The following is a 13471-nucleotide window of genomic DNA, read 5'->3' as shown; positions in this document are numbered from 1 at the left end:
GCAGGCTTCCAGTAGTTATGGTCTAAAGGGGTCAGGAGTGTCTATTCCCGTAGCGTGCACTGTAACTTACTTGCTGGCGGCTTCTGTCCAGACCTCTCCTCCTTAAGGTTCTTCTGCTGCAACGGTGTTCTGCTGGGAGGGCTGGCTGGTCAAGGAGAGGCTGGCAGAGAGAGAGAGCTGGGGTCGCGGTCTCTGTCTTATACTCCTCTCAGGGTCTTGCGCCCACCTGGGCGGACCCTCTATACTCTCGCAATCGATTGGGTCTCTTCCCAATCGATTGATTTGAATTCCCCAATAACGGGGCAGCATCTCGATCACTGGGGCGGTTCTTGGGACTTATTGTTTTGGGCTTCTTTGGCGTCGAAAAGTCTGGCCTTCCATTGAATGTATCGATTAGTGTTAACTTGTTTCTTTTGTGCCTGGGGATCGCCCGGTATCGCCTCATTAATATGTTAACTGTTTTCTTTTCATAGTGCTGTCTGGTTTCTGCAACAGTCAAAACTGGTTTCTGCAGCAGTCCAAATATACAAGCGCTCTGCAAGCCGCTTGCTTTTTACAACCTGTCCATTTTCCCTGCATTCCTTGCAATCTTCCATTTTGTGTTTGGGCAGTGGTCACCCCAGGTGGCTACAATAGTTATACATCTTTGGAAGGGGGATATATCTTTAAAAAGAAAGTGGTGTTAAAGTGCCTTTAACATATTGTAACATTCCATCACGAGAAGGGAAGTGTGTCATGTGATTCAGTCTCAGTTCCACTTTGGTCTATGAGCAGATCACACATATATCCAGTTCTGCTGCTGACGTCTTTAAGCTTGCTGCCTTTGTATAAATGTTTTTATGTGCTGAATCAAAATGAATGAACCAACAACGTGCTTATCCAATCCTTTTGAGTGATTAGTGCCTTTATATCAAGACAGTCACTCGGTCAAACTTGAAATTCCTTTGCTAAATCCTTCTGGGCATACATACATCAAATGGACTGAAAGTGGCTCGCTGTCACCTTCTCGAGGGCAATTAAGGAGAGACAGCAAATGCTGGCCTTGCCAGTGGTGATCACCCCCATGAAGAAAGACAAACTAATAAATGACATGACTTAAATATAATAAACATAAAATGTTATCATTTTTTAAGTGGGTAATTTTCTATTTCTATACAAAATGCACCTACCACCTTCAAGCAATAGCTGTTAATCTAGGCTGCCAAAAATATCCAAATGGTTCAATATGCATCCTTTTCTGACCCTGTGCAGTTTGGTGCTTTGACATGCTGAGGCATGGATGGTTGGATGCATGCTTGCATTCACAGTTATGCATGCAGTGGGATATCTTGTTTCACCGCGTGATGGTATTAGGAGAGAGATCCGGGGCAGGATTCCCTAATCTCGCGGCAGAGTGTCCACAGTGTCGTAAACACCGTCGCGTTTTACGACGACGTGAATGGGCTGACCCGACGGCTAATTCTGGCCCGTACAGGGGGCCAGCACAGCACAGGAGTGGCTCACGCCGCTCCAGCTGCTGGCCCCGGCGCGAACTGGGCGCCCCGGGATCCACGCAAGCACAGTGGCGCGGCACCAACGGGCACATCTGCAGTGGCTTCCTTCAACGCGCCAGCCCACGCAACATGCCGCAGGACTATAGGGGCCGCGCGGAGGAAGCGAGGCCCCCAGCCAGAGAGGATGGCCCGCCGATCAGTGGGCCCCAATCGTGGGCCAGGCCACATCGGATGCCCCACCCGGGGTCGGACCCTCCTACCTCCCCACAGGCCACCCCCCGACCCTTCCACACCGAGGTCCCGACGGCTGAGAGTAGATGTGGACGGCGGCGGCGGGACTCGCCGTGTTCACGGCGGTCGCTCGTCCCATCCCGGGCCGAGAATCGGTGGGGGGCCGCGTAGAGCGATCTCCGACCGGCGGCGGGCCAACCACGCTAGTGTCAATGGCGCCGATTCTCCGCTCTGTGGAGAATCACGTGCTGGCGTCGGGGCGGCGTGGCGCAATTCGCGTGGGTTGCGGGGATTCTTGGCCTGGCCCCCGGGCTGAGAGAATCCCGCCCCAAGGTGATCTGCCACAAGGCAGTCATCCTAATCTGCTCTAATGAATAGACTTTCCAGCCCTTCTGGATTGACCTTAAGTCTCCAGGAATTGAAGATCAATCTCCAGGTCATTGCTGTGTGCAACCCTGGAGAAATTCCATTGTGACATTTAAAAATACATTTTATTTTTGTCATTTATTTGAAATATTTCTCTTTACCAGATAGGAATATTGAATATTGGAGTGGGAAGGGGTTGGGGCTGGTGGGGGGGTTGCGGAGGATATTAGCACAACATTTGAGCATCATCTAATTGGCTAATTAATCTATTTGCTTTCCATTTGGTATAGGAAGACAGTACGGCACAATGGATGTGCTGGCTGCCTAATGGCTGAACCATTGGGTAAAGCATGAAATGAAACCCTCAGAAATATGCATAATCACAGTTGACAACCCTATTAATGTAGATTACAGCAGCTTCTAACAGAACAGCATTGGCCGAGGCCTTGGGGCAAGTTGTCTGCCTACCCTCTGGGGTGGGTAAAGGTGCATGTGGGCAGGAAGGTGGAGAGGTTACTGATTATAGTTATATTGTGTAAATCTTGCTATCTGTCCCAGTTACCTTTATTAGAACAGAAAATAAATGAGCAATAATTTAGTATCCCAGTATGAGGTGGGTGTGTGTGTGTGTGTGTAGGGGGGGGCACGTGCGTGATGAGGACCGCCCAAGTGAGTTGGTATGTTGGGGGTTCCGGGGGTTGTGTCGAGGGGGACGGGAGCAGGGGCGCCATGTAGAAATGGTGTCCCGAGACATCCCTGCTCCTGTACTCGAATCCTCTCATTATGAAGGCCAACATACCATATGCCTTCTTTACCGCCTACTGTATCTGCATGTTTACGTTCAGTGACTGGCGTATGAGGACTCCCAGGTCTCGCTACACATTCCCCTCTCTTAATTTATAGCCATTCAGATAATGATCTGCCCTTCTGTTTTTGCTACCAAAGTAAATAACATAGATCCACATTATATTGCATGTCATGCATCTGCCCACTCACTCAACTTGTCCAAATCACACTGAAGCATCTCTGAATCCTCCTCACAGCTCACCCTCCCACCCAACTTTGTGTCATCTGCAAATTTGGAGACATTACATTTAGTTCCTTCATCTAAATCATTAATATATATTGTGAATAGCTGGGGTCCTAGCACCGTTCCCTGCAGTACTCCACTAGTCGCTGCCTGCCATTTGGAAAAGACCCCTTTATTCCTACTCTGTTTGTCTGCCAAGCAGTTTTCTGTCCATCTCAGTACACTACCCGCCACATGCTAACCTCTTACGTGGGACCTTGTCAAAAGCCTTCTGAAAGCAAATTGTTTATCTACAAAAGTAATATTGTCAAAGCAATAATTTTCAGAAATGTCACGGAAGTGACTTTGAGGTGAAATGGACCGTGGAGTCTCAGCTGAGGAAGCAAGATTACATTTTTTGCTCTTTTATCCTGCGTTGAAACTATTTGTTGAATCATGATATTTCTCATTTATTTCCCCTGAATCAGATCAACAGTTTCCTCGAAGTTATTTTTGAAGCTGTCAATGATCAGCAATTGAATTTATGGACAACAGATATTAGAGAATGTATAAATGCATGGTAAGACTCAATTCTTTTCTCTTTTATTAGCATGTGAATGGTGAAATTTCACACACTGTAATGTACATCCTGGTACCATCATGAAAACTGAACAATTACACGGACATAGATGTTTAAAATCGGATTTCTGGCACACAATGTTCTATGTGATAAATTACTTTTTCACCTTCATTCATCTTGTCAGTGGGACATGAAATCAATTCCAAAGGGCTTAATTAACGCATTGCCTTGAGCTCATCTCTGCCTCTTGCTTGGTTTCAGCCACGTCCTGATTCACTATCTGTTCTAGCACATTATACAGAAGCATGAATGGAGAGTGAGAAAGCGTTTAAATTGGAAACTCAGTCAGACATTGTAGTAGTAAGAAGGCTCAAGGCAGTGAGTGATATACATTGGAAGAATTTTCATGTGGCACCGTCAATAAGATTTGCAGAGAAGCAATTTATCTGCACAAAACAAGACTCCAACTTTGTTTGCGTCTTATTACCTTGGTGTTCCTCAGTGTTTTTTTTAAAAACAGTAACCAAGAGATTCTGGATTCCCTTTTCAGGTCTTCTTTGGCTTCAGCATAGGAAATAGTACAATTTGTAGATATGTATTTCTGATAAGAGAAAGGAAATAAATAAATTATATAGTGTCTCAACAAAGTCCATGGGATGTCCTCAAGTGCCCTTCTTTTGGAAACTGCTGACAAAACTGGAAATAAGAAAATCTTTATCAAGTTCTAATTTGTTTCAGGTTTAAATCTATTACAGACAACCTTTGACTGTGCTCATGTATTTGCAATTGTGTAAGTCAGTATCCCTGTTTTGTAAATCAGATATCTGTTGCATGTTTGTTACCATACACTGCTGTGTTACAACATGACTTTCAATCCTTCAAAAGGATGTTGATGGTCATCACATCACATGGTGGATAGACCCAATGGACAGAGCGTTTCAAATGTCAACAAGATTGTTTTGGTTTGTTAAAATAAAAATAAATATGTTTGAGTAGCATAGGCTTTGGGTCAGCTCTGAATCATGTCCATGGTATCAAGGTTAACATTTCCAATTAATAAAGTGACCTGGCACCATGGAAGAGGCGACAAGACTGAGGCTGATGTCAAGATTGCCATGCAACAAAGTTTCTTATTTCCACCTCTGCCTCAGCCCATCTGCTGCTAAAACTCTCATCCATGCTCTTGTCATCTCTCACCTCAACTATTCCAATACTCTTCTGGCTTTGCCACCCACCATCCACCCTCCAAAAGCATGAACCTATCCAAAACTTTGCCACCTATACTCTACGTTGTACCAAGCCCTGCTCACCTGTCATTTGCTGCTTGCCGACATACATTGGCTTCTGGTCCAGCGAAACTTTGATTTGAAACTTAATATCCTTGTGTGCAGATCCCTCCACGACCTCGCCCTCTCTCCACCTCTGTAACCTCTTCCAGCCCTAAAGCCATCCGAAATCTCTGCGGCCTGCTCCAATTCTGGCCTCTTGAACATCCACGATTTTCCACATTGCACCATTGGCAATTGTGCCTTCCACCATCTAGATGATAAACTCTGAAGTTCCCTCCCTAAACCTCACTGCCTCTCTGTTGCTTTACAGATGCACCTCATAGCCTACCTCTTTGACTGAGTTTTTGGTCACCTGACCTAATCAAGTTGGCCCCGTAATGCTCCTTTGAGCATCTTTGAACTACAATCGAGGCTCTGTATAGGTTGTTAGTAGGACGTGGGTGGGCGGGCGGACGGCATGGAAAAATTTTTAGTTGGGGAATTAAAAGGGGAATATAAAAAAGAACCAGTACATTCTTTTGTGAAACATGGGAACTATTTGAACAAGGGGTAACCTACCAGCCATTTAAGCTTTTCTTTCGCTTTACCTTTATTGTCTTTTGAATGCACAGCATTAGACAAATACTGAGAAGTAAATGAGCTATATTTTCTCCTTTTTTAGCAGCTTTTCTTTTTGTATTGATGGCTTTTCTTCATATTCTGAACTTTCACATTCTCGTTTCACTTTTTAAGTTGAAAATTAATGAATTTCCACATCTTATATGGTTGTGCCTGGCACTTGTACCTGTCAGTTGAGTAGTGAAATTTTGCAATTGGAGAATACAGTATATCCAGTTTGAATAAAGTGACGGCGTTAATTCAATCTGTGTTTCATATATAGTACAGGCCAGGTACAAGGTTATTTTCATTTCAATACCCTGGCAACATATATCAACCTCAACCATAGCTTTGAAACAGTATAGCCCACAGGACCAACATGATAGTTCACCCCCACTGTTGTCTTGATGGTGTTTGGTGCCAAATTTTGGATTTGCTGTATCATTTGAGGACAGTATTGTTGTACGTGTTCCTCGGCATTGAAAGTACCAAGGCTTACTTCAATCTTTAGTCTACCAGCTAGCAAGGAGATCCCATATGATACATTTTGAGGGTTTTGAAAATAGATCATGTCGACCAGCAAGGCGAAGAACCACAGCATTACTCAGTGATAAAAGCTATAACCACAACATTTGTTATGTGACAAAGGCTTGGAGCTGCACATTTCATTACTTCACCTTTCTCACAAAAATTTGGAGTTTAATTTGCCTAAATCCTGTGAAATCTCCAGCAGAAACTAACCTTCCAGTATCAATGTTTTAACAGAAATAATGAAGGTAAGTGGAAAGCAGAGTCTGTCCTTAGACTGGTGAAAAGCTTGACATTGTATTGCTGTTTGCACCCGGAGGCAACACATAAAACTGGGTCAGACGCTCTATGCAGCTACAAATAGAACCGAGATAGATTTACTTTATTTTTTTCCCTTTTTCTTGAAGGCATTGACTTTAGAGGACACCCACAGTCCCTGCTATCTCACCCAAGTGGCCATTCTTTATTGGTGAATCTAGCTGGTGTGTTCTGATAGGATATTTAGTTGTGAAGGTGATTTATCACAGCTGACCTGATTCTGTTCGTACCTGATGGCCACTATCTAGTAGGACCCATCTGAAATCAGATAACTGAAAATCAAACCTGGAGCTTTCTGCTGTTTATAGTCTAGTTCCGTTAATCATTATTAACCTACTGGGGAGATAATTTCGCGTTCTTGCTCTGAATTTACCATTGGGTGAATTGTGACCTATATAATTTAAGTAATGGTCAAGTCAAGCAGTCATTGTTTGCTGTAATATTTGGATCAAATGTTGACAAAGCAGCCAACTTGATTGGCATCCCTTCCACAAACACCCACTCCCTCCCCCACCGACACACTGTGGCAGCAGTGTGTACCATCTACAAGATGCACTGCAGGAACTCACCAAGGCTCCTTAGGCAGCACCTTCCAAACCCACGACCACTACCATCTAGAAGGACAAGAGCAGCAGATGCATGAGAACACCACCACCACCACCTGGATGTACCCCTCCAAGTTACCCACCACCCTCATTTGCAAGTATATCGCCGTTCCTTCACTGTCACTTAGTCAAATCCTGGAACTCCCTCACTAACAGCACAGTGGGTGTACCCACACTATATGGACTGCCGCGGTTCACAAAGGCAGCTCACTACCACCTTCTCAAGATAATTAGTGATTAGCAATAATTGCTGGCCTAGCCAGCGAAGCCCACATCCCGTAAAAATTAATTGGAAAAAAAGGTAACATTGTTGAGTCTCCTATTTATGTTTGTGTCTTTTTAAAAAATAAATTCAGAGTACCCAATTCATTTTTTCCAATTAAGGGGCAATTTAGTGTGGCCAATCCACCTGCCCTGCACATCTTTGGGTTGTGGGGGTGAAACCCACGCAGACACGGGGAGAATGTGCAAACTCCACATGGACAGTGACCCAGAGCCGGGATCGAACCTGGGTCCTCAGTGCCGTGAGGCAGCAGTGCTAACCACTGTGCCTCCGTGCTGCCCCTTCCTATTTATTAAAGTGGTAGCTTATTGTAAAACTTGATTAGATTGAAAAGTAGTGAAAAGATTTTGGACACCAAGGGACATGGGGATAGAGTGGGAAAGTGGATGATCAGCTATGATTTTATTGAAGGGATGTATGTCTACCCCTATTTCTTATGCTCTCATAAGAATTATAAATATACTTTATTGCAAAATGTCAAGGATCTCTTTTTAGCAACTCTAAATGTTTACAGTGAAAATTGAGAGCGAATGCCTTTTTATGAGAAGAATAAACACAGACTCCAGTAGTAGAAGTACGCCATTTTTGTATTGAATCCTGAGAATTTGCATTTATTTTCATACCTAACAGTGCCTGTGGATGTTTGGTTTCACGGTGCTTTGATATACCTGGGTTTCCTGATTGTGCTTGTGTTGGGGACGGGTAGGTCAAGGAATTGAGGCAGCTTCTCAGGTCCTGGTTTCTCAGAATTAGGTCTACTTAATTAAGATAAGGGTGTGATTAGGAGGTCCATGACCAAGTAATTACTGATTTCAACCCTGCCCTGTGCTGAGATCTGTGATCTCACACACACAGGGCAGTAGTGAGAAGACTATAATCGGTCAGATCAGCCTCCTTGGACAAGAGAGATCAGCCTATCCTCCTGCCCTTGTTGACTACCTGGAGATTCCTGTTTGTATTTGGATATTCATTGGGAACACAGTTGGACTTTGTACTTCCATTGGTTAAAATCCTTACCGACAAAATAAAAGGTTGAAAGCGGGGGGCTCAGCGGACACTCAGGAAGAAGCCGTGAGACCAAATGAGCCACCTTGTGCGTTGATCATTCCGTTCCATAGTTTTGGCGATAAGGAGAAGGCCCTGCAGTGGGCCAAGGAGCACCACGACACAAAATGGAAAGAAATTCTGATAAGGATGTATCAAGACTTGTGAGGCAGAGCAGGCGAGGTGAAGGCGGCTCTCTACAGAAAGGAAGTTCGATTTGGATTGGTGTATATGGCAAGATTGCAGGTCTCACACGAGGCTAAGGACTTTTATTTTGAGACCCCTGAGGAGGTGGAGGACTGTAACAAACATGCACTAGTGTCCAATTAAACAAAAGGTGTTTTATGGGGGATTTCTTTGCAGTGTCTTGAGGATTGCAGGCCAAAGGAGATGGTGAGGATATTCTTTTTTTTTAATGTTTTTTATTGGATTTTTGCACAGAGTATATTTTGCCGTTATTTACACAGGATATGATATATCTATATATACGTAAGTAGGCCTCCGTTCGTGCCAGTGAGGCACTTCCGGAGGGCAACCCTCGAGTGGGTTTTGGGCCGGTGTTGCCCCTCGCTTCATCCGGCCCTGCCGTCCTCCGCCAGTGTTCTCCTTTTTCTCTGTTCCTGTGGGGGTGATGGGGGATTCTCTATGCTGTATGGTTTATAGGACCCTTTTTCTTTTGAGGAATAGTTGATCCTTGTGTAGGGCAATGCTGTTGTCCTTTCCAGTGTCCTGGTGGTATCCACCGGAAAGGCTGTGAGACACTGCGACGCGTGAGGGGTGTAATGTATCAGCATGGGGAGAAGACAGGCCATCTGTTGGCTCACCAGCTGATGTGGCAGGCGGCCTCCTGGGAGGTTGTACAGGTCAGGAACTCGAGAGGCAGTTTAGTGACCACACTGAGGGAAATCAATGCGGAATTTGAGGCTTTCTATAGGGATCTTTATAGGTCTGAGCCTCTGGAGGTGGTGTCGGGCATGGTGGGGTTTCTAGACAGATTACCCTTCCTGAAAGTAGGAGGAGAGAGTAGGGGGGAGTTGGAGGCCCCACTAGGCTCGAAGGAGGTGCTGAGGGCAATTGGGTTGATGCAGACGGGTAAGGCTCCGGGCTATGAGGGGGATCCCGTTGAGTTTTACAAAATATTTTCAGACCAGCTGGTTAATGGTACATATGTTCAACAATACTTTAACTTATAAATTGGCAGGTAGTACTGGTGGGAGAGGAGCGGGCTTGTGCAGTATGTTACGACTGAAGTATTGAATGTACGTGGATGTTTGCACATTTTTGCCTTTTTTGCTTTCTTTCTGTTGATGTTTGTAACTGTTTCCAATGCCAAAAAACTACCTCAATAAAATTGTTTGTTAAAAAAAAACAACACTTTAACTTGAGGGTCCCTGCCTGATGCACTTTCGCAGGCCTCCATCTCCCTCGTCCTAAAGAAAGGTAAGGACCCCATGGAGTGTGGTTCTCATAGGCCTATTTCACAGCTGAATGTGGATGCCAAAATATTGGCTAAGATGCTGGCTTTGCGTCTGGAGCCATATGTCCCTGGTATAGTTGCAGAAGACCAGACAGGATATGTGATGGGATGGCAACTGTCAGCTAATATACTGGGGTTCTGAACATGTCCTCTCGTCTCCTTTGACCTCTGAGCCACAAGTGATCATATCTATGGATGCAGAGAATGCATTTGACCGGGTGGATTGGGAGCACCTGATTGAGGTGCTTGGGAAGTTTGGATTTGGGCAGAAGTTCATTTCATGGGTGCGGCTTCTGTATAAGGCCCACATGGCGAGTGTGCGCACTAATGTGACAAGGTCGGGATGCTTCCCACTGAACAGTGGTACAAGGCAAGGGTGCCCATTGTCACCGCTCCTTTTTGCCCTGGCAATAGAACTCTTGGTGAAAGCACTGAGGTGTTCCGAGGTCTTCCGGAGATGGAGGGTGATATATGGGGTCCGGGGTGGGTGGGGAGGAAGCGAGAGAAAGAAGCATAGGCTATCTCCTATGTGGCAGATGATTGGCATAGGCTTCATGTTAAACTTTACATGTCTGTTGGGTAGGGTGGGATCCGATTTGAAGAGCTGGGGTAGCCTCCTGGTGTCCCTGGTAGGTAGAGTCCAGATGATCGAGATGAATGTTCTGCCGAGGTTCCTTTATTTTTGTTTCAATGCCTCCCTATTTTTCTTACTAAATCGTTCTTTGCAAAGGTGAATAAGTTAGTGAATTCCTTCATATAGGCTGGTGAGGCACCAAGAATTCGCAGGGTATACCTCTAGAGGGACCGGCTGTCAGAAGGCTTGGCACTACCCAATTTTCTCATGCTGGGCTGCCAATGTGGAGAAGGTGTTGGGTGGTTGTAGGGAATCGGATTCCATATGGGGAAGGATAGAGGCAAGTTTGTGTACGGGATCAGCCTGTGGGATCCAGTGCCGCTCCCATTCTCTCCAGCGAAGTATATCTCGAACCTGGTGCTGATTTCTACTTTGAGGTTACAGAGGCGGCTCAGACAACATTACAAGCTGAGCGGCATGTCATTATTGCCATTGTTTGCACCATCGGATTTGGATTTGACTTTTAAGGTATGGTAAGGGAAGAGGCTAGAATGCCCTACAGACCTGTTTATGGAGGCGTTTTCATCAAAATTCCAACTACCAGGGGCACACCTATTCCGATACTTTCAATTGAGCGACTTAATTTGTGGGGCTTTCCCCTTAGCACCGCCGACTCTCATAGATTATCATAGAATTTACAGTGCATAAGGAGGCCATTCGGCCCATCGAGTCTGCACCGGCTCCTGGAAAGAGCACCCTACCCAAGGTCAACACCTCCACCCTATCCCCATAACCCAGTAAGCCCACCCAACACTAAGGGCAATTTTGGACACTAAGGGCAATTTAGCATGGCCAATCCACCTAACCTGCACATCTTTGGACTGTGGGAGGAAACCGGAGCACCCGGAGGAAACCCACGCACACACGGGGAGGATGTGCAGACTCCGCACATTCAGTGACCCAAGCCGGAATCGAACCTGGGACCCTGGAGTTGTGAAGCAATTGTGCTATCCACAATGCTACCGTGCTGCCCTAACCTGTTTCCTGTAATATTTCCTCCCTGTTGGAGGAAATATTACTATTGGTAATGGGGGTAGATCTCCAATATCTATGAGTGGACATCTGATCAGAATCTACGCCGCATGATTGGGTGAAGACTAAATGGGAGGAGTTGGGACCCATCCTAGATGAGGATGTGTGGAATGAGGCCTTTTGTAGGGTCATTTCCACCTCCTCTTGAGCATGGCTCACTGATTCAGCTCAAAGTGGTTCATCGAGCTCATCTAACCAAAACTAGGATGCATGTTTTCTTTTTGCTGAAGTGGAGGACAGATGTGACGTTGCTCTTGTGGGCCTACCAATCACACCCACATGCTCTGGTCATGCCCAAAGGTGGTTAGCTTTTGGATCTCCTTGTTTAGCACCATGTGAGCAGTTCTTAACATGGAGCCTTGTCTGTTGGTGGCCATGTTTGGGGTATCTGACTCGCCGGGACTGGGGACAGGGGTGAAAGTGGATGCTCTTGTCTTTGCTTCACTGATAGCCCAAAAGTAAGTTCTACTGGGTTGGAGCGGTTCCATTCCACCCAGTGCCTCGGCCTGGTTGGGTGACTTACAGACTTTTAATATCTGGAAAAGATCAAGTGCACCGTGAGGGATTCTACCTGAGGTGGCAGCCATTTATCTCGTACTTCACAGAGTTAATTGCCATTAGCTGTTAGGGGGCGGGGGAGGTAGGGTTTGGTTGTGGGACTAGGGGGTGTTATGGGGGAGGGGTTGGATTTAGCTGTTATTGTTTGTTTTTCTTTTTCTCTGATTTTTTGTGTTTTTAGCACCACAAATGTACCATGTTCGAACCATCTCAGAGTTGTATTGTGTGCTATCTATGAAATCTTTCATATATTATTTTTATAAATCCTCACTGACTCTCACTGTCTGAGTTCATGCGTAAAAATGGTCATTTGTATCGGAATGATTCGCTGGGTCGGCTTTGGAGGAAGTGGTTGTTGTGAATCATGGTTTCTATTTAGGGCAAAATGGCCACAGTATAATGTGGAATGAGTTAAGGGAAATCAGTTCCTCAGTGGAAGGGTCATGCAATGTATTTCATGCAGTTCTCATCACAATTGAATCCAAGTGACTGCACTTCAGTGGGACATTTAGACTGCTGTCTGTAACAGGAAGCTGGTGATGCATTGCACGGGTGAAACGTTGTGATTCAAAATGACGCCTAATAGCAAGGTCCTTCTGTTTATTTTACAACAGCAGATTATTGAAGATTGGATAAATGGGCACTTGATTCAAGTAGTGTCTACTTCTTATCAACTCCTATTATTTAAAGGTCCAAAGCAAACTGGCAGGTTTTGTGTGTAGTTAATACATTACCACAGTTTAACTGTAAAACAAATGCAAATTGTGGGACTTGATCTTTGCGCATTTATAGGTACAAATGGTACAACTTGACATATTTTGGCAACTTGTGTCTATTTGTCGGATGATCAGTATTTTAAAAAAAAACTTCACTGGGTTGCCTTTCCAAATATTGTTGTCAGTGAATGATGTAAAGCTGCAAAATAACTAATGTAAATCATGAGATTTTTCACTGCTCTGAACATCACCAGTTATTAATCCTGCACTTGCACTGGCAAACACCCAGTGGACACCACTTCTTGTGGCTCAAGGAGTCGGCAAACACCGAGGAGGTAACAGTGAACCGAAAACAGGTTCGCCAGCAATGTGAGACAGGAAAAGAGACATTGGTCTATCCAACCTGTCCCCCTGATGGAACCATCAATTCACGAGACACGTGCTTTAAGATATGAACAGTGGTTTTAATCTACTTACTACAGAGCCAGCCTGTTACCCGTTGAACTCTCGATGAACTGCAGGCTGGCTCTGGACACGGTTATTTATACAGCAGTCAAGGGGGAGGAGTCATGTGCGGAGCCAAGGGTGGAGCCCTGTACAAACTCCTGAGCATTCCCAGAGCTACTCCCCCTAGTGGTCAGATAACGCTACTGCGCTTACAATGGTATTGGTAAATACAGTGTGAATTACTACGTTACATTCACCACACCC

At 45.2% G+C, this 13471-nt stretch overlaps 1 protein-coding gene across 5 annotated transcripts in view; it reads left to right on the top strand.

Moving 5' to 3' along the window:
- The window catches only part of sh2b3 (SH2B adaptor protein 3), a 242067-nt gene that overhangs the window by 167181 nt on the left and 61415 nt on the right, over positions 1-13471 (top strand). For all 5 annotated transcript variants that reach the window (XM_038787557.1, XM_038787581.1, XM_038787483.1 and 2 more), the window contains exon 4: positions 3588-3679. In XM_038787557.1, coding sequence (XP_038643485.1) covers positions 3588-3679 — 92 coding nt within the window. The remainder of the gene's footprint in view (positions 1-3587; positions 3680-13471) is intronic.

This window comes from Scyliorhinus canicula, chromosome 1, assembly GCF_902713615.1.
Source record: "Scyliorhinus canicula chromosome 1, sScyCan1.1, whole genome shotgun sequence".
NCBI lineage: Eukaryota > Metazoa > Chordata > Chondrichthyes > Carcharhiniformes > Scyliorhinidae > Scyliorhinus > Scyliorhinus canicula.
The sequence above is the reverse complement of the archived record's forward strand: the minus strand, read 5'-3'. Positions and strand labels throughout refer to the sequence as shown.